General features: G+C 42.9%; 1 protein-coding gene across 4 annotated transcripts in view; it reads right to left on the bottom strand.

Moving 5' to 3' along the window:
- Positions 1–26892, bottom strand: part of LOC126297991 (carbohydrate sulfotransferase 5-like) — a 712441-nt gene that overhangs the window by 276400 nt on the left and 409149 nt on the right. The window contains exons 1-2 of one of the 4 annotated variants that reach the window (XM_049989307.1): positions 16519–16632; positions 1280–1397 (exon numbers count right to left, since the gene is read on the bottom strand). The exons of the other annotated variants lie outside the window; for them this stretch is intronic. Of the exons in view, the coding sequence (XP_049845264.1) occupies positions 1280–1308 (29 nt within the window). The 5' untranslated portion in view covers positions 1309–1397; positions 16519–16632. Of the gene's footprint in view, positions 1–1279; positions 1398–16518; positions 16633–26892 lie in introns of those variants that run through there. 4 annotated transcript variants of the gene reach the window in all.

The following is a 26892-nucleotide window of genomic DNA, read 5'->3' as shown; positions in this document are numbered from 1 at the left end:
TTCGCACATTTTACAATGGACAAATCTGCCTCTTTAGCACTGTAACGTCTATATTTTTAATTCTGATTCACGTTCGCATCTACTACACAGTAACTACTCTCACAAGACGTAAGTGTCTTCTTGGATGTTTTGCGGCTTCTAACGGAAGTACATTCCAGAAATAGCTTTAAAGTTAGAATTCCTAACATAGAAAATGTCAATAATGCTGTATATTCTTTGATAATAAACAAAACTACTCTTTGCGTGCTACAGTGTACATATTTTAACATAGACGTCTTCTGATTCAAAAGACACCTTCAGTCAGATTCCTGAACATTACACAATTATTGGTATCGCTAAAATAATGACGCATTTGAAACACTTCACGTCTTGATTATTACTCAAAATGTTCAAATGTGTGTGAATTGCTGAGGTGATCGGTCCCCAGACTTACACACTACTTTAAACTAACACACTAAGGACAACACACACACCCATGCCCGAGGGAGGACTCGAACCTCCGCGTTATTCGATTCGTGATTATTACTCAAAACGGAAAAGTTCTCACAGTCAATTTTCTTTTTATCTGTCCTGATGTGATCTTCAGCTAAGAATTTCATTATCACTACATGTTCCTCGAACTGACGTTAAAATTAATGATACTAAACACGTAGCAAAATCTCACCAAAAAGAAAATCAGGCAAGTTCAATGTGGATATGCGCAAATTCTCTTCAGTGAAATCCGATTTTCAACCTGTGGACACATGTAGGAGAATCAGGGAAGTCGTACGAATATGTAAAAAGAAAATTAGCTGCAAGTACCACTTAATTTTACGTACAAACAAAGACATGAACTGTTTCAGTTTCGTAATGAATGTTTTACATCTATAACCAACGTTTGGTAAAACCTAAAATTACGAATGTGTCAGAAAATACACAGACGATGTCTTTTAACCAAATGGTAAAAAGCGTCTGCATTAAAAGTGTTCACGATTCAACACGAAAAAAGCAGCATTCTTTATTATAAAAAACATAATTATTTAACAGAAGTTTTTATGTTAAGACTTCTAATTTCAGAGTTATTTACAGAATTTACTGCGATCAGTAAGACGAAATATGCTCTATTAATCTAGTCTCTCTAAGACAATTACCACTATAGTAGCTGTCAACGCATAGTTTGTGTGTGTTTAAGATTTTCGTGTACTTAGCTAAAGGTGAAAATCCCATAGCTGTATACATCTGCGCAATGTTCAGACCATAAATATATATGACAAATATAACAATAGATTACAAAACTCACCAAATTTGGAAGCAAGCAGTGGTCCTCATTTGTGGGCAAATTAAGGTTCGTAACGGGGCGCCAAGCTACTTGCGTTTCATACAATCACACTTCTTAACCCGTGTCAGACTCTACTCACCTGAAACAAAGGGAAAAAAAAGATCAGCAAAAAAATCTAAGGATAAGTGTTTTTATAGCCTCCCCACTTTCCAGGCTACCAGCGTATGTGCATGGTATGGTATGGTTATGTATCTGTTATTAAACGCATTATACCACATAAGCATAACACGACTGTGATGAATCCATTACAGACTAAGATCCTAATTTGCACTGGAACCTTTTCAACCCGTAGCTTAAAACTTTTGTCGGCCGCGGTGACCGAGCGGTTCTAGGCGCTTCAGTCCGGAACCGCGCTCCTGCTACGGTCGCAGGTTAGAATCCTGCCACGGACATGGATGTGTGTGATGTCCTTAAGGTTGGTTAGGTTTAAGTAGTTCTAAGTCTAGGGGACCCATGAACTCAGATTTTAAGTCCCATAGTGCTTAGAGCCATTTGAACCATTTAACAACTTTTAGTATTGGGATTTACGAAGGATGCAGTTTATTATTTGACTGCTTCTTATGCGGCTCACCTGTTAACAACGTCTTTAATCTTGCTATATCAAATACTGTGGGTTCAATACATGGTTCCATATATGATTCGATAGATGAACGCATGTCTGAAGGACACTGCACAGTACACCGTAAAAACACAGACGCTACAAAATAGTGTTACATGTCTAAACAGGCCGCGACAATAATAAATAAGTCTCTCTCTGTGCGGGAATCACGGCAACTGTGGAAGTGCAGGACGTGGACACATGGTAACATGTGGAGATTTGGGTTGATCCAGGAGGCGTGTTCAGATAGCCGAAGTACAGTCTGCTTTAGGCAGTGGTCGCGTACGGACCGGCTCCACGCCCCGGACTGCGCACCGCAGTCGTTTGCTTCCGCGTCGTGGCATTTCGTGTTGTGTAGCGTCCATTACTAGTGCACCTCATGGGGCACTGTTAATGCCGAGCGACACTTAAAGTAACATTCCAGGCCGAACATGCTGGACCACGCGCCTATGAAATTGAACAATTCATTCGCGAAGAGTTAGGAAGTGATAGGTATTAACTTCTCTATCACTGTCAGTATAGTTTATATTAAGATGACTACGGAGGAAGCATGTGCTAAGGTAGTTCGACAACACGCACACGGACTCAAGTTCAAGCATTTTGATGGGCATATTCGAGAGGTAACGGTAGATGACGCTGGTTACGGTCTTCGAACAATTCGGGTTTTGAGCTCCCCTTCCAAGTGCCCCAAGACGTGGTCGTTGAAGCTTTCCGACCCTACGGCAATGTTACTCGGCACATGGCAGAAAAATCGTAGACGTTCACGACATACCACGTGTTGAATGGTGTCCGCCAAATCAAAATCACACTCTCCAAACATGTACCATCCTATCTGCTGATTGGTGGCGTGCAAGCCATCGTTAAGTATCATGGCCAGCCGCGGATGTGTGTGGGATACGCGGTCATACGGTCAGCTACCTTTTTGGTCCCGATGAGAAATCAGAACTAGGCTATTGGACGTGCCTTATCGATCGACACTGTGTAATTGTTAGCAACCCCAGATACAAGCAGTTCTTTCCAATTTTTTACAGAGCGCCTTTCATGACCCGCCTTCCAGTTGGAACGTCCAAGCCATGAGATGCTGACGCTTTTTTGCTGACATGATGTTCTGAACACACTACGAACGGAGTCTCCATTAAAATTTCGAGAAGACACGTTTGGATGTTTCGCCAATCGGAAGGCGCTAGCGACTCCTGGAATTTTGGTACATAGACTAAAATAACTAAAAAACTATTGATAAATAAGAAAAATAAAAAATAAAAAACAAATAAATAAGGAAATAAAAATATACATAAAATAAACGCAAAAAACAAAACGCAAAAAACTAAACAAACAAAAACAAAAGCCCTTACACAACTACTTTCATTTTCATCGCTACATTCTATGCTCTTTCCCCCTACTTTATTTCCTACACCCCTGTAGTTGTGGGTTAGTTATTTTGGGATAGGCGTAGATAGGCGCCAACGCCTGAAGAGGTGCATTATATTTTATTTTATTTGTTTATTTTTATTTATTTATTTTTCTTTTTTTGTTTTAGGACCCAAGTGGCGGTGGCAAGTAGAGATTTTTTTGTAGTTTCTCTTTCCTGTCCAGGGGCGAAAAAAAAAGGAAAAGTGCTTAAGACGACCGCTCGCGTAAAGTGGAAAAACCAGGTTCGAGTCCCTGACCGGCACAAATTTTTATGTATCACTAACAAATTGTGCAGATCGTGTCTAATCATATTCGGAAATGTGAATACGTTTCTTCTAATTGTAAATGCCTCTGCTTGTTTTTCAGTACAAGGTGACCCTAGGTACGGTTTCGGCCTATAGAATTAAACTAACTTCCACATGGTCGCTTGTGATGCATTGTTCGGCACTGTCACAGATGGGACACCCGCTGCAGAAGACAAATGTATCCATTGAGAACTGTTAAAGAAGCTGTGTCTTCCTAACTTATGTAAACAACCCCCCCCCCCCGCTCCCCCCTCTCTCTCATACACACACACACACACACACACACACACACACACACACACACACACAGGCAAGGCGTGACCGGAAGTATCCAGAACCTACCCGAAATTAGAGTAACTTTTGCCTTGGGTTTGTCTCGTGCTTCATCCTTATTAAAACCTTCGAAAGTCACAGGCAAAGATGACCTTAATTTTTCCTATACAACTGGTGTCTTCTCATAGTGGGGAGCAACAATAAGAGAAATATTGGTCACAGTGCTCTTTCATATGGTCTACGTACGCTATCACTACGTTTCATGTGCTACGTAACTTCCTTGTGTGTACAACACTCTTCTTTCAACATTCAAATGATTTTCAATAATATGCACTGAGGTGACAAAGGTCACGGAATGGCGGTAGTATAGCGTACAAATGTCTTAAAAGGGCAGTGCATTGGCGGACCTGTCATTTGTTCTCAGGTGATTCATGTGAAAAGGTTTCCGACGATTTTATGGCTGCACGACGAGAATTAAAAGACTGTACGGAGATTGGAATTATAGAGAAATGTGAAGGTGGTTCGATGAACCCTCTGCCAGGCACTTAAATGTGATCTGCGGGGTATCCATGTAGATGTAGATGGTATGGCAGTTGGAACTCGACATATGGGACATTTCATTTCGGATATCGTTAGAGAATTCAATATTCCAAGATCCACAGTGTCAAGAGTGTGCTGAGAATACCAAGTTGCAGCCATTACTCTCACCACTGACAACGCAATGCTGATGACCTTCACTTAACGACCGAGAGCAGCGCCGTTTGCGTAGAGTTGTCAGTCCTAACAGACCAGCAACACTGCGTCAATAACTGCAGAAATCACTTTGAGACGTGCGATGAACGTATCTGTTAGGAGAGTGCGACAAAATTTGGCTTTAATGGACTCTGGCAGCAGGCGACCGACGCGAGTGCTTTTGCTAACAACACATCACCTGCAGCGCCTCTCCTGGGCTCGTGACCATACTAGTTGGACCCTTGACTGGAAAACCGTGGCCTGGTGAGTTGAGTCGTGATTTCAGCTGATGGTAGTGTTTGTTTGTGGCGCAGATCGCACGAAGCCATGGATCCAGCTTATTAACAAGGGACTTTCAAAGCTGGTAGAGGCTCCTAATGGTGTGGGCTGTGTTTACATGGAATGGACTGGGTGGTCCAGCTGAACCGATCATTGACTGGAAATGTTTATATTCGGCTAACTGGAGATCATTTGCTGCCATTTATGAACTTCATGTTCCCAAACAACGATGGATGACAATGCGCCATTTCACCAGACCAAAATAGTTCGCGATTGGTGTGAAGAAAATTCTGAACAGTTCGAGAGAATGATTAGCTACCCATATCGCCCGTCATGAATCCCACTGAGAGGTGAGTTTGTGCACATAATCCTACATCAGCTACAATTTCACAATTATGGACGGCTATAGCGGCAACATGGCTCAATATTTCTGCAGGGGACTTCCAACGACTTATTGAATACATGCCATGCTACACTACGCCGGCTGAATGGAGGTCCTACACGATATTAGGAAGTTTCTCAGGACTTTTATCACCTGCAGTGTAGATAAGAAGTTACACAAATTTGTAACTATTAACAAAACACTAAAATGTGATGAGCAACAGAAATGTAAAACCACCGTCACGATAAGCATAAACAGAGTAATATCGCAATTACAAAACATTGTGTAGCGCGATGTGGTGATAGTTCCTACGCTATTCGCCACTCAGTAGTCAACCGAGGGCCCTGGCCGAAGTGCTCAGAGAAAACGACAACGCCTCCAAATATACATTGCGCGCCGTTGATTTTTTCCTCGAGAGCAAGTTGGAATCAGCAACACATGGAGGAAGAAAAAATATTTAGTAAGAGAACATTCCTATGGAGGCATGAGTTATCTTAGAAATGATACATGGGCGCCAACAGTTGGATGTAAATCGATGCTGCACTCAACGGGTAGCGGAAAAGCCCTAAGGGGATAAAGACGTGTGTATTACTCCAGTGGAGAGTTGGGGGTGTAGTGTTCAAGGACCGAATTAAAAAGAAAAAAAAAACTGAGCTGTAGATCCTTCTCTAATGACCTTATTCTCGAAGAGGCATGAAGCTTTAATCTACCGTGCTTCCTTTCTCTCATAGATTTCCCCGTCTACCTGATTATGTGTTTTACAAATTTGTAAATTTCGCTGAAATCTTTGAGAAAAGACGTTATAGTGTACAGCCTTTGACATGAAACCTGGTCGCCATTCGGATGCCGCAGAGACTAATCCGAGTAGTCCGCTTAAGGTGTCAATACAACTGGCCAACCCTCATAATTGACGCGTTGTAATGTTGTATCTGTTCCAGGTTTAGTGGCAAACGTCGCGCAACGTACACGCAAAGTAGCGAGTTTTAGGACACTATTCAAAGTATCGGTCTGGAGGAAACTAAAACATGATGTGCTTCATTTACTAACCCATCAGTAATACCAAAACCTTTCAGAAGTGGTTCCGTGAAAGACCTCATGACTGAGAACATTTTAAACCCGTGTGTTCCCTCTCAATTCAGCGGCCACCGAACACCGTTCCCCTAACGTCGGGCTGCGTCCACTCAATTGATCGTAACGCGGCGCACATTGAGCTCGTTTCTGCTCTCGCACTGGCAAATATAAAATTGTCTAATATTTTAGATTGATTTTCCGTGCGAAATAACTTCTATAAGCCTAGTTAAAAAGGTGCAGTTACACAAGACACGTTGGTTGCTACGAGTGTATTTATCAATTGTGATTTTTTTATTTGAAGTTCTGTAAGAAGCACTCAGATGAAAACGAGACAGATAAAAAAAAAGCAAGTACACTGTTCATTGTTTCAAAATAGTCGCCACAACTGTTAATATATTTGTCCCACTGTGAGACAAGATGAGTATCCACTGACTTATCTCTTCTGCCACACACCGTCAGGTGGCTTGCGGAGTATGGATGTAGATGTAGATGTAGAACAGGAAATGACCGAACAAGCTAGAAGATCTGGATTTCAAATCAGCAATGCTTGCATACTGCCCTATATGTTGGAATGGAAGCATATGAGATATACAATGACATCAGGAAACTTAAATCGAACGAGGTTTCACACATCTACAGGAGTATCTATGAGTCGATTCGAAATGACACAGCAATGCGACAACTCATTACAAGGGGATAGTTTTTCGATAACGGTGTTTGAGGATGAGAATCTTAAATCGCACCGATTCACATCAGGTACCGATAAATACTGAGATCACGGAACTCCAGTACTCACATACATTAGTATTTTTACAGAACAGACAGCGCTACAAAAGGCAGCAACGATACTTGCTTCTGAGAACGTGAGGAGAATTTGGAACCAACCTCCGTCCTGGTACCCATATGTCAGTTATCAGTACTCATGGTAAAGGCGCCAGGCATATGAGCAAAGTACGCTGCATTGTCGCTTCGAGAGAGCTGTTGATACTTACGTAAACGCTAGGAGTGAGACAATACCAGACGGCTCCCAAGGAAAGGTAAGTCTTAAAATTCATCTACCTTTATGCGTCCACAAAACTAAAACGTGATTCACCTCTGAATCTGCTAAATCAAAGTAGTCAGTGGAAAGAGGACCATAATGCAACATAAAGTAATTCTGTTCGTTTCTGTGTTATACATGTAACAAGCTTCCTGTGCTTTCATGAAATACAGAGTTGTAATCGTTTACACCTATAAATAGTCCGTAAGTCGCAGTAAGGTGCACAGTGGAGGCTGCGTTGTAGCACTACAAGTCATTTCCTCTCCTCTTCCATTTTCCCAGAATTCTCCCAACAAACAAAAGTCGAACATTTGACTTCCCTACTACTAGTTCCATTTGATGTCGCTATGCAAGTTTGCACCTTGGTATTCGAGCTACGGTACTGTGTCAAGCAGTAGACTGCTAATACTGTATTAGAATATTACGGAATTATTTTTCCGACTCATTTGGATTAACTTACATTTTTCTCCGTCTGGAGCAAGCTATCATACATCACAACAACTAGAGATTCTGTCTTGTAAGTCATCTTGTATTCTATCTATATGCCTCGGTACAAGCCCTAATTTCTATTATCTTGCCTTCACGGTCCTTACGCGAAATGGACGTTGGTGCCAGTCGAATCTATCTTCCGTCAGCTGTAAATCCCAGTTCTCTACATTTTCTCAATAGCTTTTCGGGAAAAGGACGTCATCTTCCCTCCAGGGATTCCCGTTTGAGTGCACGAAGCATCTTCGTAACATTAGCGTATTTATCAAACCTACCGGTAACAAACCTAGCAGCGCTCCTCTTAACTGCTTCAATGTCTTTATTTAATCCAACCTGGTGAAGATCCCCAACACACAAACATTACTCAAGAATGGATCACACTAGAGTTCTATATGGTCTCCTTCACAGACGAACCACACTTTCCCAGAATTATCCCAACAAACAAAAGTCGGCCATTCGATCTCCGTACTACTCGTTCCGTTTTTATCGCTATGCAACTTTACGCCAAGGTATTCAAGCGTCGTGACTGTGTCAAGCAACACTCCACTAATACTGTCTTCGAACATTACAGAATTGTGTTTCCGACTCATCTGGATTAACTTAAATTTTTCTTAGTCTGGAGCAAGCTGTCCTTCATCAAACCAACTAGAAATTCTGTCTAAGTGATTCTGTACCCTCCTACAGTCACTCAACGTCGATACTTTCCCGTATACTACAGAATCGTATCGTGGTTGGATGTTGGTTGTTTTGGGGAAGGAGGCCAGACAGCGAGGTCATCGGTCTCATCGGATTAGGGAAGGACGGGTAAGGAAGTCGGCCGTGCCCTTTGAAAGGAACCATCCCGGCATTTGCCTGGAGCGATTTAGGGAAATCACGGAAAACCTAAATCAGGACGGCCGGACACGGGATTGAACCGTCGTCCTCCCGAATGCGAGTCCAGTGTCTAACCACTGCGCCACGTCGCTCGGTACAGAATCGTGAGAAGACAGTAACACATTGCTGCTCACCCTATCCGTCAAATCGTTTATGTATATTGAGATCAAAAGCGACCCTATCACACGTGCATGGGATCTATTTCTTAATTAGCCTTGGGAACTTATTCCATGTGCTCGGACCTTCCTTAATAGTTTGTAGTGGGGCTTCGTGTAAAATGATTTTCGAAAATCTAGGAATGTGGAATCTGCCTGTTGCCCTTCATCCTCGGTACGCAGGACATGGTGTGGGACAAGGAAAACCGGAGTTTTGCATGAGCTATGCTTTCTACATCCGTGCTGATTTTTGGACAGAAACTTTTCTGTCTCAAGAACGTTTATAATACTCGAAGTCAGAATATGCTCAACGATTTCGCAGAAAACCAATGTTAAGGAAATTTTTCTGTAATCTGCGGGTTCGTTTTTTACCCTTATTATGTTCAGGAGTTATCTGCACTTTTTTTTTTTATAGTGGCTTGGGATTTTGCATTCTGCGAGAGATTCGAGTTAAATGCAACATAAGGAAGGAGCAAATGCCGTACAGTACATCCTGTAAAACCGAACTGGGATTCCATCCGGACCTGGCGATTTATTTGTTTTCAACTCCTTCAGTTGTTGTTCTACGCCAGGGATGTCTGTTACCATGTTCTCCAGGCGGGAGTCTATGAGACGGTCAGCCGACGGTATGTATGTGCGGACGATCCTCCAGCGTCAATAGTTTCTTAAACGGGAAATTTAAAACTTCAGCTTTTCTTTTGGTGTCTTCTATTGCGATACCAGCTTTCTTGAAGGATTTATTAACTTCAGTAACCATCATCGCTATGGTGACATGATGATCACCTATCCCTGTCTGTATACAGACTGCCAGTAACGTCAGGATTGTTTGCATCTACATGGTGAAAAATATTTCCGTTGAGTGTCAGTTATCGAACTATCTGCTGAATACAGTTTTCGAAACTCATATTCACAGCTACTTCGAAGACTGTGTGTCCTAACCACCCGCAATAAATCCACAGACGCCCCAGTTTATACTCGGCAGGTTGAAGTCGCATCCCACTAATATTGCATGATACATGTACTTCCACGCTACTTAGCATGGACATTCTTTGAATGATACGACTATTACGGTCGAATCAGGTGGTGGGTGGAAACATCCGATGATTAACTTGAGTTCATCTAGGCCATTAACTGTGTCCGGATAACTTCATAGTCACACTTAGTTTCAACGTCTATTGAGAAGGTATTTTAATCGACTGCAATGAACGCTCCCTCTCCTATGGCACCTAATGTGTCTTTTCGATATACGTTCCTTGCCTTGTTAAAAATTTCGGACCTTTCTGCTTACGGTTTCATCTACCTTTCGATCCAGTGAATAATTTGAGCACAACTTTCCTGGAGGACTGTAGATTCAGCAACTGTGATACGAATGCTTCGACAATTTACTGTTAAAATTTTTGCAGTGAAAGGATCTTCTGTTTGTACGCCACCTGATTTTGTTCTCTGCATATCGACTGGCGATCTTTCATCAGAGAACTTTATACTATTGCCGTGTCTTAAAATACCCCATATATGACGAAAATTTATCATAACATAACATATCCTCTTCCTACAGAAAAATTCTTTACGCACGAAACCCCGACTTTCAAAAAAACAAATCAGCACTGTTTTTATCGTTGATTTGCTCATTCGAGTCTTTTCCGATAGAGAAGATGTCTCAGTGTCCCACTCCTCACTTTGTCGCTTTATCTCAGGATCAAACTAAACAATCCAGTATTCATCACGTGTGAGCACACGATTCAACCATTCGAGGTCATTGGCAATCCTCTCAGGTAGATCAACGCACACGTTTGTTCCATTGTTCTTCTCTTCTCAAGAAGATCCGCGCACACGTTTCTTCAATTGTCTTTCTGCTAAGTTGTGACGTTTTTCAGCACCATTTTGCCACAACCTTTCGCATGTGCGAAAATTCGGTCGAAATTTGCTGTACGGTGAAAGTGTTTAACAGGTCACCTATAATCCTTACTGTTAAACGTCGGTCTGATCTCACAAGAGCACGCATACGTTCGACGTTTTCGTCGATGTTTGAGGTTGACTGTCTCTCTGGGCAATGTTCATCTTTAAGTAGTTCTCGGTCTTCCAAAACCGATTTGAGCCAGAGAAAAACTTGTGGTTTTGATGCGGAATATTCCACATAGGCCTGTTTCAACTTTTCAGGGGTCATATTCGCGCATTCCCTATCTATGTATGTATTGAACTGGGGACCTACAAAAGACGGAGGAGCGGCGTCCCGCAGTAGACCTCAGTGGTTCACAACCTCACAACAGGCCACAGCAGTCCATCCCCTCCCCCCCCCCCCCCCCTCCCCCGGGAACGTCTTATACCAGACGAGTGTAATTCCAAATGTTTGCATGATAGAATAATTATGGTGTACGCGTACGTGGAAACGGTGTTTGCGCAGCAATCGCCGACACAGTGTAACCGAGGCGGAATAAGGGGAACCAGCCCGCATTCGCCGAAGTAGATGGAAAACCGCCTTAAAAACCATCTACAGGCTGGCCGGCACACCGGACCTCGACACTAATCCACCGGGCTGCTTCGTACCGGGGACCGGCACGCCTTCCAGCTCGAGAAGCAGCGCGTTAGACCGCACGGCTATCTGGGCGAGCGGATTCCCTAAGTTAAACATAAAAATTGCTAGCATAACGTTGCTCTAAATTCTGTTGTTCTATTTTCGTAACATATAACAAGAACACAACTTGATTGATGACTTTCTCAAAAATCAAGCGATGACTGTACGGAGCTGAAACTCGGACTGAGCATCTGGATGGGATGAACACACTGGTCTACACAAGTAGAACAACATCGTGTTGCCAGATCCCTTGCAGTGCTGTTAGTCTCATTACTATTCTCACACACCTCGTGGCTCCGCACTGTCGCCTAATGAACAGAATAAGAAACTTCGGATTATCAGACCAGTTGCTTGATTGCATTGCAGAGTTTCTGGCAAACAGAACCCAACATGTCATTCTCAACGTAGAGAAATCTTCAAACGGTACTGTATCATCGAGTGTATCCCAACAGAGAATTATTCAAATGATTCAAATGGCTCTAAGTACTATGGGACTTAACATCTGAGGTCATCAGTCCCCTAGACTTAGAACTACTTAAACTTCGCTAACCTAAGGACATGACACAAATCCATGCCCGAGGCAGGATTCGAACCTGTGACCATAGCAGCAGCGCGGCTCCGGACTCAAGCGCCTAGAACCGCACGGCCACAGCGGCCGGCAACAGTGAGTTACAGGACCATTACTTTTAACAGTACTTATTAAAGACCAAGTTCCATGAAGATCTTCGTGTTGTTATACACTGAGAAGTCGCAATGGTAGGAAAGTGTACCGAAATACAAGAAGATCCACAGTGCATCGAAGCTTGGTGCAGGGACTGGCAGTGGACCCTCGACGTAAATAAATGTAACGTATTGCGCATAAATAAACAGAAAGGCCCATTAGTGTACGATATCACGATTTGCAGAACAATCACTGGAAGCAGCCACGTCCATAAAATATCTAGGAGTATGCGTACGGACCGATTTAAAGTGGAACGACCACATCAAACTAACCGCAGACAAGGAAGATGGCAAACCGAGATTCATTGGGAGAATGTGTAGTCTGCCCACAAAAGAGGTAGCTTACAAAACCCCCTTTCGACCAATTTTTGAATAGTGCTCGTCAGCCTGGGATCCGTACCAAGTAGGATTGATGAAGGGTACAGAGAAGATCCACAGAAGAGCAGCGAGTTTCGTTACAGGTTTATTTAGAAAACGCGGTAGCGCCACGGAGATGCTCAGCCAACTCCGGTGGAGGAGTTCTGCATCGTGGAGTAGATTACCGGTATAAGACTGAGAGGGTACGTTCCTAGAAGAGTTAATCAGTATATTGCTGCCACCTAGGTGTATCTCTCAATAAGACTAAGACGGTTAAATTAAAAAGATTAGAGCTCACACGAAGGCTTACCAACAAACGTTCTTCCCGTGCACTATTCACTACTGAAACACTGATACAGTGAAGCGACCGTGATACACAAAGTAACTTCGGCCACATACCGTAAGGTGGCTTGCGGACTACAGATAGAAATGTGAATGGATGGGGATAATCTGTTTCCTATCCTTGTTGGCAAAAACCTCACACATCATACATCACCAATAAAGTGCAGTCCGCAGCTCGTGGTCGTGCGGTAGCGTTCTCGCTTCCCACGCCCGGGCTCCCGGGTTCGATTCCTGGCGGGGTCAGGGATTTTCTCTGCCTCGTGATGACTGGGTGTTGTGTGATGTCCTTAGGTTAGTTAGGTTTAAGTAGTTCTAAGTTCTAGGGGACTGATGACCATAGATGTTAAGTCCCATAGTGCTCAGAGCCACTTGAACCCATTTTTTGAATAAAGTGCATCGGCCTAGGCAATTTCGAGGTAGTGAGAACGTCACTCGAACACATTTCATCAAAGTCATTCACCTTATCGTTCATCAACAGTTCCAACACACTCCATGCCGCTTTTGCGCAGCACCAGCAGTTTCACTGCACTACACGGATAAGGAGTGCTAAATAGGGTTCCACAAGTCGTGAAAACACTAACATCTATTCTGAAAGTGCTTCACTAAACTTACCCAGTTACACCTAACACAGTTCTGTATATACTGATTTACTAGCGGCAAGGGAATACTATTTGCTGACCATTACTGAAGTGGTAGGTCCCAATAACTATATCGAGTTCTATTTGTAAATACCGCAATCGTACTATCGTTGATTCAGTCTTACGCGGTTGAGCACACATTTCTGTTTGTCTCAACATATTAAGAAAATATGTGAGAGTTCGTGCTGTTGTTGGTCTGACAGTATCGTAAGAGTGCATTAATATTTCTCCCGTATTCAATCACTTCCTATTCACTAGATTTTATTACAGTGAATTACTCTAAAATAATTCACACGTTTCCGACTATTAATATTACATTAAAAACACGCTTTTCACTTAATAGCGGCGCCTGTGTTTGTACACCGCGGTCGTCCGCCCCCACGACAGACGCACAGACTCACTCAGACGAAGACTGCTAGCGCACAATCGGCGATAAAGCCAAAACGCGGTTACCCTTCTACTTTATGTACCTTGCGTGGTGACAGTGTCGTGCAGCACGGAACAGTGTGGGCGCGTAATTTCAAATGTCGGAACGGTGGTACGCTTACACCCTCTGCAAGGTTACAGTAACTTAATCATATGATGATTATTATGAGGATATGAATGCAACATATCCTGTGCTATTAAGTTTATCGTTGACGCAAACAATGAAATTCAGGAAGTACAGCAAACAAAGAGACTAATTGCGCCACTTCTGTGTGAGCCACAGCCTGGTTAGGACATAAATGTAGCTTATCTCTACTCGAAATAATTTCAGAATGCAATCGTGGCACACAGTAATAGTCCTGATGCATATTTATATATGTGGCGAGCAAAGTGAAGTTGCACTCTTCATTAATAAGTAGTGCGTCAGTTAATTTGTACTTCATCAACATGATCTACTCATTGTCCGATCCCAAAGTAGATTGCCAAACAGTATAAAGAGGAAACCAACTACCGTCACCGCAGAAGGTGTAAGAGCAGGTGGTACGCTTACAAATGGCGACAGTTGCTCCAGATTGTTGATTCAACGCAGTCTTCGGATGAGTCCGGAAAATTAACATAGCAATACGCTGCGTGAAACTGCGGCACTTCGTGTAGAACTAAATGCAACATTGTTTAGGAATGATTACAAAAGAAGCTGTGAGCTCTGTTAACAAGCTGTAATTCATCGATGACATTTCTAAATTACGTATAAATGTGATTTTTTTTGTTATGGTTTTAGGGCGCAAAACTGCTACGGTCATTAGCGCCCGGTCTGTGACTTAGGAAAAGGTAAAAAAACGAAACTGGAAACCAGCAGCAATGGGAACGAAACTTAAAAAATTGTAGAAACTAAAAACAGAAGGAAATATTAAAAAACACTATAAAAAGGGGGGGTTGGTTGTCCCAAAAAAGAGCTTCAAATGACTGACGTCATCTCACTGGCACTAATAAACTCGAGAACGCGGACGGCTGAGCGCGTGTCATCTGCTAAAATGGAAGATATATCAGGCGACAGCTGTAGACGGGCGTGTAACGGAGTAAAATAGGGGCACTCAAGTAAAAGGTGTCTTACCGTCCACAGCTGAGAGCAGCGGGGATAGAGTGGGGGAGGATCGCCACTTAAAAGATGTCGATGGCTAAAAAGACAGTGCCCTATCCGGAGTCTAGTTAAAATTACCTCCTCCCAACGACGCGTTCGGGAGGAAGAGGTCCAAGCACAGGGAAGAGCTTTCACGTCCCGCAATTCATTATTGGGGAATGTCGACCAATGTGCGTGCCATAAAAGAGAAACACGACGACATAAAACACCCCGTAGATCGGCGAAGGGAATCATGCGAATAGCTGGCTAGAGAAGAGAGACTGCAGCCTTCGCCGCTATATCAGCCGCCTCATTTCCACAGATACCAACGTGTCCTGGGATCCAGAGGAACGCCACAGACACGCCCCCCAAGTGAATTCTAATGAATGGTAACTACGGTGCACATTATTATAATAGCCGATGCAATGAAAAACTGAAGGAAATTGTTTACCAAGGAGGACAGCTGAATATTTCAGCTAATTCAGAACAGACGTTTAAATTAGCTGGTTCCATAAATTTTGAAACATGAGCCAGTAGCATTTGCAAGTTAGGTTTAATGACAGCAGTTAGTCAGAAAATGAAAACAAACATTCCTACTACCCGCACAAACCAAATTAACACTCGGCGCGGTGGGTGATGGGAGCGATAGGAAATGAGGAATAACATCAGCCGCCTCGCTGAGTGTCAACATGGTTTTCGCGTACAGTACCAACCAGTTAATGTTAGACATACTGCGAGAAATTGAAAACTACTGTCAGGAATTGAGTCAAGACGTTAAATGGAGACGTTAATAAATTGAAAGAAAAATGCAGGACTGTTACAGTACACCTTAGATTGTAACTGGTAGTGTCTGAATCTTTTTAATCGAAAGCACGATGATGCACGTTAGTTGCACCAATGCACTCTGGTGGCCGTTCTACCTGCCACAGTGAACTGAAACTCTAGTCATTTACATACCAGTCGATGGTGTGCACATTTACGAAGTTACATTGACAGCTGGCCATGTCTTCTGTGAGCTTCACTTTTTCTGTCAGGAAGTGTAGTTATTTGATGAAATATCTATGAACGAGAGTCTCACTCTTCACTCAGTCTTCAAAATTAGTCTCTAGCAGTGCTACGTCCTCCAGCTACTCCTGTAGCCAAGCAGGCAGGCAGAAACGAATACAGTGCGTTTGTACGGAAATTAATGTTATAGCAGAGATCATAAACATCCCATACTGCATTGTCACGAGTTTAACATACACGATAAAGTTCAAGATAGTACAAACTGAAACGTACAGTGCACTTCACATGCGAATGTGTTTGATTTAGTTAGTATTTAAGACCAAGCAGATAGAAATATTATGCTACAATGAACACAAACTATAATTTAAGAAGTGTTAGTTGCCATAAAGAGTTACGTAAAAGATCACAACGTTTTCTTACTATGACCGCTTCTAACATATAGCACTCGGAAGGCTACACTGGCACGACGTGTTGGCAGGCAAGCACTGGCAGCCTTTGGGAATTGTCCTCGTATACTAACGTGTCTTTACACTCCCTCCCGCACTACAGGCAGAAGCAAGTAAAGCAAAGCCTCTGAACGTTGCTCCTCTCGTGTCTGCTTGCCAACTGCCAAGGGCGTCGGCACACGCATGCTTATTCTGTGGACCTCACGTGTCGCTCTTCCCCACACTGCACGAGGTCTGGCTGTATAATAGCAGAGTGTACCTCAGCTCTGCGATTCCTTTCAGGATTGAAAACAATGTTAGGGAGGTGTGGTAACAATACAATGCTCTAAAGAACACACGACTTAAGCAACAAGATATCGCCTGACGCTGCTTATGTACCCAGTAAATATGCTAGTGCAGTACGAAGACTTATCTCATGTATGCCAAACATCGGATTGTGTATGAAACTGCCAACTTCTCCAAACGATTTACAACAGTGGAGGTCACTGCAGGTCCCATGTCAACAACCCACAACTTGTTTTCTATGATTATTGGACGAAAACGCAGGTCTGCAGGGTACTAAAATGGCTATCCAGGCAATGCTTCGAGTTTGGCACATAGCTATATTTTGACCATTCAATGTATACGGTAGTCACCTTTTAAGTTTTTACAGCAGGTCTCTTTGTAACGCTGCTGAGGTTTAACGACACAGCAATACCAAAATTAAAATTTGTAGTTTTCTTAAACAAAAAATGGCAGTTAATGAATTGGCCGAATAGTTTGTTTATAGTGAGCGTGTTGTAAAAAACTGTAAATTTCACGCCAGCCGCGGTGGTCTCGCGGTTCTAGGCGCTCAGTCCGGAACCGCGCGACTGCTACGGTCGTAGGTTCGAATCCAGCCTCGGGCATGGATGTGTGTGATGTCCTTAGGTTAGTTAGGTTTAAGTAGTTCTAAGTTCTAGGGGACTGATGACCACAGATGTTAAGTCCCATAGTGCTCAGAGCCATTTGTAAATTTCACTTGAAAGTTGCCGTTGATGACTTTTTTACGATTTTCGCAAAGGCCAAATTCAATAAAAATGCAGCGAATCGCTTTGTTTAACTTTTGAGAGCCAATCTCCTTTAGAAAAATCTCTTTAGTACTGGATAGCAGAACTTCGTGGTGGTTGTGCATCCGTCAGTGATAAATTTTGTGAAGGTAGACTCTTCAGGGCCACATAGTGTATGAGAGGGAGAATCGCACGTGCATCAACGCGCTCTTGGTTTAAGGGCTCTCCTATTCGACTGTCATGATTTATTTAAAACCCACGTCTGCACTTCGTGCCACCACCGTAAAGCTTATATTTTTCTTGTTGATGTTTATTTGTTCAGAAAGAAAAAGCGTAGGTCTTTGACACAGGATTCTTGGGATGAGATTGGGCCGGCACCTGTTTTAGTAAAATCTCGATAAAGCTTATATTTTTCTTGTTGATGTTTATTTCTTCAGAAAGAAAAAGTATGGGTCTCTGACACTGGATTCGTGGGCTGAGATTAGGCCGGCACCTGTTTTTGTAAAATTTGTAATTTTTACTTGTGCTCTGAAATGTTCTGATATGGATCTTCCTTACATGTAATATTTCTTGAGCTTTCGTGGTTCCTGGTGTGGCACCGTGGGCCTTACTTCAACTTGTAAGTGTGCATTGAGTATTTTCCAGATTGTAAAGCTTTAAATAAGCTTCTGATATCTTTAAACTATACAGTATAAAAATAATGAAATTGTAAGGCAGTACCCCACAACGTCCACGTTGGCTACGAGAAGGGCGGTAAAGCAAGGGCATGCTTCAGGGCAGTAAAGCAGAAGTATTGATAATAACAGCACCACATGAAACGCCCAAAATAGCTGGAAGGGTTCGCGTTACTTTCAGATCGATGCCAATTTCGCTGGCAGGTAAACGCTAGGATGCTTCATAGGATTTTCCGGCCCGGTATGATACAATGCGCGCGGGGGAGGGGGGGGGGAGGAGGGGGAGAACTGTTGAATTATGAAACCATATCCTAGCTGCGAGTCAAATGTGGCTGTGCCGCTCAAGTCTCCATACATTCCTTGGACTGGAGGAACTAGTCGTGACCAGGGGCTGTTGTCGAAACAGGTGTAAAATTTTCAAATGGTGTGTGAAATCTTATGGGACTCAACTACTAAGGTCATCAGTCCCTAAGCTTACACACTACTTAACCTAAATTATCCTAAGAACAAAAACACACACCCATGCCCGAGGGAGGACTCGCTCCGCCGGGACCAGCCGCACAGTCCATGACTGCAGCGCGTAAGACCGCTCGGCTAATCCCGCGTAGCCAACAGGTGTAGCGAAGGCACGTGCACAGTGTCTTCGGTCTGATAACAAGGGTTGTTACTCGCCAAGATTATGTCCCACGGTCACTTCAAGTTAAACGTGTATTCTAAAATGCTGTAATAAATGCATCAATCAGTCCGGAAGTGAAATAAATAAATAAAGCCTTCAAAAATGACAAATGACATACTTCCACAGTATCAAATCTGATACCAGCAATGAAGGGCTGCCAACAGGTTTGCGACATGCTTCACTTTCTCGAAGTATGTTCCAAATGTTCATCTACTATATGATGACCTTTCAGACAGCATTAATACTAATTTCATTCTTTTCGCATATATTGTTATCAGTAATTAAGTGTTCACCGAGTAAGCTGGACAGATATTCATTCAGGTCCTGATAATATTTCACAGTGATACATAGATTGACAACTTGCTTTTAAATGTTCATACATGTAACACTGTACACTTCATTAACGATAAAACGTCGTATCCTGTGGCTACAATACTCAGGAGTCACAAATGGAGTTTGTCCATTCATACAAATACGTAGGTATAATAATACTCGTATGTAAGAACATGAAATGGAACAGTCGCATTAGCACAGTCGTAGGTAAAGCAGGTGGCAGACTCACCCTCCTTGATACAATTCTAGTGGAATGAGGTCAGCCTACAAACGAGATTACTCACACGACATTAGTGATAGTGAACCACGTTGTATAAAATTGTTAAAGTTTTGGACCGGTACTGAATAGGACTAAAATGGGATGCTCAAAGTACACAGAGAAGGGCAGCTCAAATGCTCACATGTTTGTTTGACCCATCGGAGCTCATTGTGGAGATGCTGATAAAACTAAAGTAGCAGACACTTGAAGAAAGACGCAAAATATGCCGAGTAAGCTTACTGACAGTGCTTCAGGAACACGATGAATCGAGGAATACACTGCAACCTCCTGCATATCACTCCAGTAGGGATCGCGCTCACAGGCGTTTAAACAGTCATCCTTTCCGAGCTCCAGACGTGAATGGAGCGGGAAGAAACGCTGAGACGTGGTACAAGAAGAAATATCCCCTGCCATGCACTTCACGGTGGTTTGCAGAATACGGATGCAGATGTAGAAAATCAATTGTAATTCCAAAAAACATGGATTATTTACGCAACACGATTGAAGAGTATCGTCTTGAGACATAGGCATTCTTAGCCATATTAAAGACTGCAATATTGTATATTCCATTTGTCCCTGTCGGCAGCTCGTGCTTTAGTGGCTAACGTTTACGCCTCTGGGGCCCGGGTTCCGTTCTCGGCCAGGTCGGGGATTTTCTCCGCCCGGAGACTGCGTGTTTGTGTTGTCCTCACCATTTCATCATCATTCGGGAAAGGGCGAGACTGGACAGTGTACAAATTGGGAATTTGTAAGGGGCGCTGATAACCACGCTGTTGAGCGCCGCGCAAAACCAAATGTCATCATCACCCATTTGTTCATGATGGATTCCTGACATTTTAACCGAATCTCAAATACAGGTTCGTGTCAATCGGTTAAGGAATGGTTCAAAAAATCCGTACACAATTTCGTAAGAAGAGATGAAACATGAGTATATTCGTAAGAGCTAGAAACTTAAGAGTTTCGACAAAAATATAAAAGCACAGCGAGAAATGCATGTTTCAACATAAATGAATGTGCTAGCCAAACCTTCTGGTGGTGCTGTTGTATTTGACCACGGAAGGAACCCGTTAAATGTCCGCAATACGCTGCAAGTGACAGTCGTGGTCATATCAGTGTTATTTGTAGTTGTGACTGCATTTCGATGGAGCTAAATGAACTCATAACATAGCAAATTGTTGGTGCACGTATGGTGGGTGCTTTCCAAACGAAAGCTGCCGAAATCTTTGATATTTAAAGGGCATCGGTTCGGAGATTTATATCGCATAACACGGAAAGTGGAGAAACATCCCCCACTAAGTCACAGCGCGGACGGAAATGTGTGTTAAGCGACCGATCACTGAAGAGAATTGTGATGAAAAGCAACATGACGACAGCTGCAAAAGTCACTGTAGACCCGAATGTCAAACTCGCGAACCCTGTCAGCACCAAAACAACACGAAAGGAGTTCCAGAGTCAGGGAACTGGAGGGCAAACTGGAATTCCAGAACCATTCATCAGTGATGCAAGTGCCCGTAACAGGAAAATGTCGTGCCCAAGTCATCAAACCTGGACTTTGGAATAATGGAATAATGTCATTTGATCGGATGAGTCTTCCTGCACACCGTTTCCAACTTCTGGGCGAGTTTATGCCACAAGAGTGAAACATGGCGGGGGTTCAGTGATGATTTGAGCAGCCATTTCGTGGTATTCCATGTGCCCCATGTTTAATATGCATGGTCACATTGCTGCGTACGATTGTGTGACCATTTTGGCTGATCAGGTCCATCCAATGGGACAATCTTGATCTTCCAATGGTTGTTCTGTGTTCCAAAAGAACAGGGCACCTGTTCACACAGCTCACATCGTCGAGGTCTGTTTTTCAGAGCACGAGAATGAACTATAGCATCTTCCCTGGCCACCACAGACACCAGATCTCAATATTACTGAGCCTCTGTGGTGCGTGATCACTATCCACATCCATCATCATTACCGGGTCTTGCCGCAGTTTCGCAGGAAGAATGATGTAAGAATTATTTGAATATTATACAAGACTTGTATCCATTCTGAGATCACTAGAAGCTCTTTTGAACGTCAACGGTTTTTCTACATCGTAGTAGGCATGGCAATTGTTGGTTTGTGATGTTTCCACATTCTTGTCCACCCTCTGTAATTACCAATTAACTGTTCCATTGTCCCAATAGGAAATGAAACAAGTATTTCGCTCGCAAAGCACAAAATGGTACATTGTTTCTTTTATTACTGCATACGTGGTATGCATTACTTTACAAGATCGAACAATAGTTAATATTGAATGGTATACTATTTGTTTGGTACAAGTCATCGGTGGCATTAGGGAATATCCGAAAACATTGTATCATTCTTCAGCATGGCAATGCCAGCTCTCTCACAGCACGCCGAGCAGCTGATTATCTAACCAAGAAAAGCGTAGAGTTAAAGTCTCTGTGCCTATTTTCACCTGTTTTATTGCATAACGACTTGTTTTTGTTCCATTATGTGAAACAAAATATGCGTGGGTAGATAATTTATCACAGCTAAAAGCTGTAGGCCCTCTTCTAAATCATGTTTTGTGGTATCAACATATGTTCGGAATTTTTTTTCCCCAATAGGTTCGGACGCACTGCAAACAACAAGACGATTTGTATCAAAGAATCTTTCCTTCATTGTTTTCGTTAAAAAATCTTAAAAGTCGGCCTATGTTTATGACAGAAATCGGCTGTTGTATGTGCAAAGACGAGTTTTAAAAATTTTATTTGCAAGTGACAGTACTTGTTTCAGACGTTCAATTAACACCAGAAAAGAAATTACCTTTTGCAAGTAAGAAAGACGAAAGGACTTTTTCATGTGAAGCAAAAGGCTTTAATGGTCTTGTGAACAGACTAATCCAGTTAAATAACAGTAACCACCTCAGTAAAACCGCCAAGAAAGGCTACTCATTCCGCATCTCAGTGTGCTGCTATCGTTGAAGTGATTTCGTCCAGGCGCCGGAATTTGTTCGTTTTTTTTATGGTAGCATATCAGTGATGAGGAGATATGCGAGGAACGGCATTCCACGTTACAATATGTGTGCCCTTTCGGAACACCCCTCACGAAGGACTCCCAGTGAATCATTTCATACGAATTTACTTTTACCCGAAACATACTGGGAGCAGCCGATTTACAGTCGTCATCCCGCTTTACATTTCCTCCATATTCAGCGAACCACGCCCACAGTTCCTGCAGACAAACCCACGGAATTCCTTTTTTCATTATACAGTAAGAGTTGGTTAATATAGGTGTCTTTAAGCTTCTCACTGACAGCCCAACACTGAAATTTGCCAAGGGAAATATGTATGTTGTCGAACTGAGTGGGTTAACCTAGTGCTCTGTACAGATGAGTTTGGTGGCGTTGGAAAAAGACAAAGAATTGAGAATAATAAATCTTTATATCTCAGAGTGACCTAAGTTAAATGATAACTGTATCAATTATAGTTATTACCATTTACGTATTTTTGAATTTTTTGCCCTTTCCTTTGGCTCTATAAACATCTCCTCGATCCATTAGTTTTGTTCTCGTTGTTGTTCTTATCTTCGTGAAACATCATCATCCTTTCACTAGGGGTCTATCGTCTTTCTACTGTCAACATGTTTCTGAGTTCCAAATTCCTTTGTGTCTTGTGTAGACGTGAACTTCTCAGTCGATCTTCTGCCTGCATGTGGTCTGTTTAGCTGTCAGAGGGTGAATAATGGCTTTCGTGAGATCCTGTTGGGTGTGGAGTACCCATCGTACCGTGGTTTCTCAGGTCCCGGTAGCGGTGCGGAAGATGTTCTTCATCAGTCTTGAGGTTTCGTTTCGTGCTAAACCTCTATAAGATTTCAGACATCTTTTTCATGGAATGGAAATGTATTTTTCATTCAGGCAATACAGTTCTCCAGAGATTTTACGTATTCAAATACCGCCATGGGTTTTGCGTCAATATTTTCCTCAGTATCTGTCGTTCCATTTTCCCCATGGTGGTTAATGACCTTTTCTGAACTGTATAGTGTGCTTCTGGGAAATCTGTTATTAGTGCTAGTAATACCATTATTATTATTATTGATATTAATATTACAATGATAATACGGTAGCAACGGTACCTACAGTTACGATTTTCTATTTCCACTGAGATTTATTTGAAATTGGTATGTCTGTCATCGCTAAGCACATAACCACAGAGCAGCCTTCAGTTGGTTTAGAAAGGAAGGGGAAAGAAATCGGCAGTGCCTGTTGAAGTAATTATTCTAATATACTACGGAAGTGATTCCGAGAACCATGGGAAATCTAAATTACCATGGCCGGACAGGAATTTGAACTAGTTTCCCTCTTACAACATTTAAGTGCCTTAATTACAGTCCATTTCACGCGAAATGATTGTATTCGCTACAGCTGGGACCTTCTCAGTCTGTATAAGAATTAGTAACGAACTCAGTCGTTCATTTGTTAAGAAATCAGCCCTGCAATCCGAGTGTTTAATGCAAACCATGCAAAACCCAAATCTAAATATTTGAAATTGTGGTTTACACGTATAAGAGTTCGTTCTCTTAATTACACGCCATTTCATTTGTCATCAGTAGTTACTTCTTTTGCTATGATGGACTGCGTTTGGGAATTAGTGGATTATAGAAATGCGTTACAAAACAGGCTACTCAGTCAGCAGCCACATATTTGCTGCACGTTTTGGGCTCCCTTCAAAGAAAATGTTACGTAGGGTCAAGATGTTTTCTGTATTGTGTTGATAAATGAACGATGTTGTGCAGTTTTATGATAACTTGTAGCAATTAGAGCTAAGGCTTTTCTAAACATATATCTTCTCGTACAAGGTATAGTTATTGGAAGAAAGGAAGGAACACAGCGGTTTAAGGTCCTGTCGACGGCGCGGTCATTATAGCCGGACTGGGGAAGGATGGGGTACTAAATCGGTGGTGCAAAAGTTCAGTTTCAGAAAGAGTCTGGTATTTTCACGGGTGTTCGAAAGACGCAGCGCAAGTGCTCACGGATTCGACACATATTCACGAAGACTGGCACCCAAATTTCTATTCCACCAAATCACCATTCCGGTACTGGTCTTAAGCTATTTAGGGACATAACAAAAACATAAATGTAGATCTTCGGACGGGACATTGAACCATTGTCTTTCCAAATACGACCTTAGAGTCTCACCAAAACGCCACCTTGATCGGTTACAATGCTTGGAGGAGGAACACCTTCCCAGTTTAGCCAACAATAAGTTATATAGTTTAAGAACAATTCCACATGTACATGAAATATCAAGGGAATGCAACTGAACACGTAAATCCGGACAGAGACTTGAAGATGATAATCACTATCATCTGTAATTCGTTTTGACGCTTTTATCACTACGCCACATCACTCGATGAACATTTATTATCTACGTTATTAAACTATTCGGCAACAGGATAGTCTCAGAAAATGTCAGGTATTTTCACAGGTGATCGAAAGAGGTAGTGCAGGAGTTCGCAGAATCGACACATATTCGCGAAAACTGGGACCCAAATTCCTATTCCTCCCTCAGGAATTACCTGTCACAGGTATATTCTAATTCACTTCAGAAAATAGTGAGGTTTCACCACGCTGTCTAGCCACTAGCCGGACGAATGCCACGTCCCCTGATCTGAGACGCCACAGGCGCCATGGGTCACGTGGAAAAAGTGACCGCCCGCCTGCAGTTGTGCCTACTTTATACGGAATGGCAGACGAGTTCTTGCTGAGTTGTTGTATCGGTCCAGTCTAGATGTCTAGTATCGACAAGTATAGTCGCAAATTTCTTTACGAAAGTAATACTTCAGGACTGGCCTCAAGACTTATATTTATGTCTTCACTCTGAACAGTTGAAGTGTTTTACTTATCACTGCTTTGTCAAGGACTTGGTTTTGGAATCCATCAAGGATCACTGTACTAGGATCACTGTACTGAAGCGAAGTATAATAAAATGTCGGAAAAAAGTAGTACACCTAGAAAGCCGACGTTGATTTTTATCCGGTGAGCATATGCCACCTGAGGGATAATGGATGTACTGAAAATGGTTTCAGCGTTGTCCGCCAACAGATAGCGTAGTGGCATTACCTACCACAGCGCTGCCTGTGTCTAGCCTTTAATGGGGAATGCTCACGGACAGAAAGTACAGTGTGATGCGAACGTATGAAGCAAGCAGGCAACCATGCCACGGGGACGCACTCGTGCTTCCTACAGCCAACTGAGCGAGTTTGAAAGGGGTCAAATTGCGGCCTCCCGAGTGGCGGGACGGTCGTCTCTGAGAACTGCCACACAAGTTGGACGTCCTACGTCAGCTCTGCAAAGATGCTCATATCAGTGGTCAGGTGAACATTATCAAACCGTTGACGACGTTCTGGACGTCCACGCAGCACAGACATAGAACAGCTACCCCAGCGTAGGTAAGAGAGCTTGTGAGCCCATTCGTGTCAACACGAACTATTGCGAAGCTGTTATTAGCAGAGGGACTATGACACGCACACCTCTAGCCCGTTTTCCACTCACGCCACAGCATCGACGTTCACGGCTCGACTAGAAGATGGAATGGCGCGCTGTGGTCTTCAGCTATGAAAGCAGGTTCTGCCTGCACGCAAATGATGTTCGTTTGCTCGTACGTCACAGACCTGGTGATCAATGTCTCGTAGAGGGCATTCGTCCGACACACTGGCCCCACCCCAGGGCTTATGGTTTGTAGGGCGATGAGTTACAACTCTCGTTCCCGTTTGATGTTTCCGGAGGGGACAGTAACCGGTTTTGCCGTCCTTGCAAAAGGAATGTGCCGTGTTGTTCCAACAGAATGAAGCTCGCCCACACACTGCCCGTGAAACTCAACATGCTCCGAAAGATGTGCAGCAACTTCCCTGGCCATCTGTACGATCGACTGAATGCCAGAGTCAGAGCCTCTATGTCTCCTGTGGAGGATATATCAAGCACTAATATGAGTGTTTCCGCATGAGTCGATACCTGGTACCCCAGAACCGCTTGTGCTATTGATCTGTAAATGTAATCATTTCGCATAAAAAAATGGCTCTAAGCACTATGGGACTTAACATCTATAGTCATCAGTCCTCTAGAACTTAGAACTACTTAAACCTAACACAACACCCAATCATCACGAGGCAGAGAAAATCCCTGACCCCGCCGGTAATCGAACCCGGGAACCCGGGCGCGGGAAGCGAGAACGCTACCGCACGACCACGAGCTGCGGACAATCATTTCGCATACTCCACACAACACAGTGTACTAATTTTTTCCAGCAGTTTATATTAATTTCTCAGAGCTTATGTTGTCTCACTCCTTTTTTTCCGGCTCAGAACCCACACACTGTCCTGACAGGAAACGAGTACTTTA

Source organism: Schistocerca gregaria, chromosome X (genome assembly GCF_023897955.1).
Source record: "Schistocerca gregaria isolate iqSchGreg1 chromosome X, iqSchGreg1.2, whole genome shotgun sequence".
NCBI classification, from domain to species: Eukaryota; Metazoa; Arthropoda; class Insecta; order Orthoptera; family Acrididae; genus Schistocerca; species Schistocerca gregaria.
Note: the sequence above shows the minus strand (reverse complement) of the source record. Positions and strands in the feature narration are given on the sequence as shown.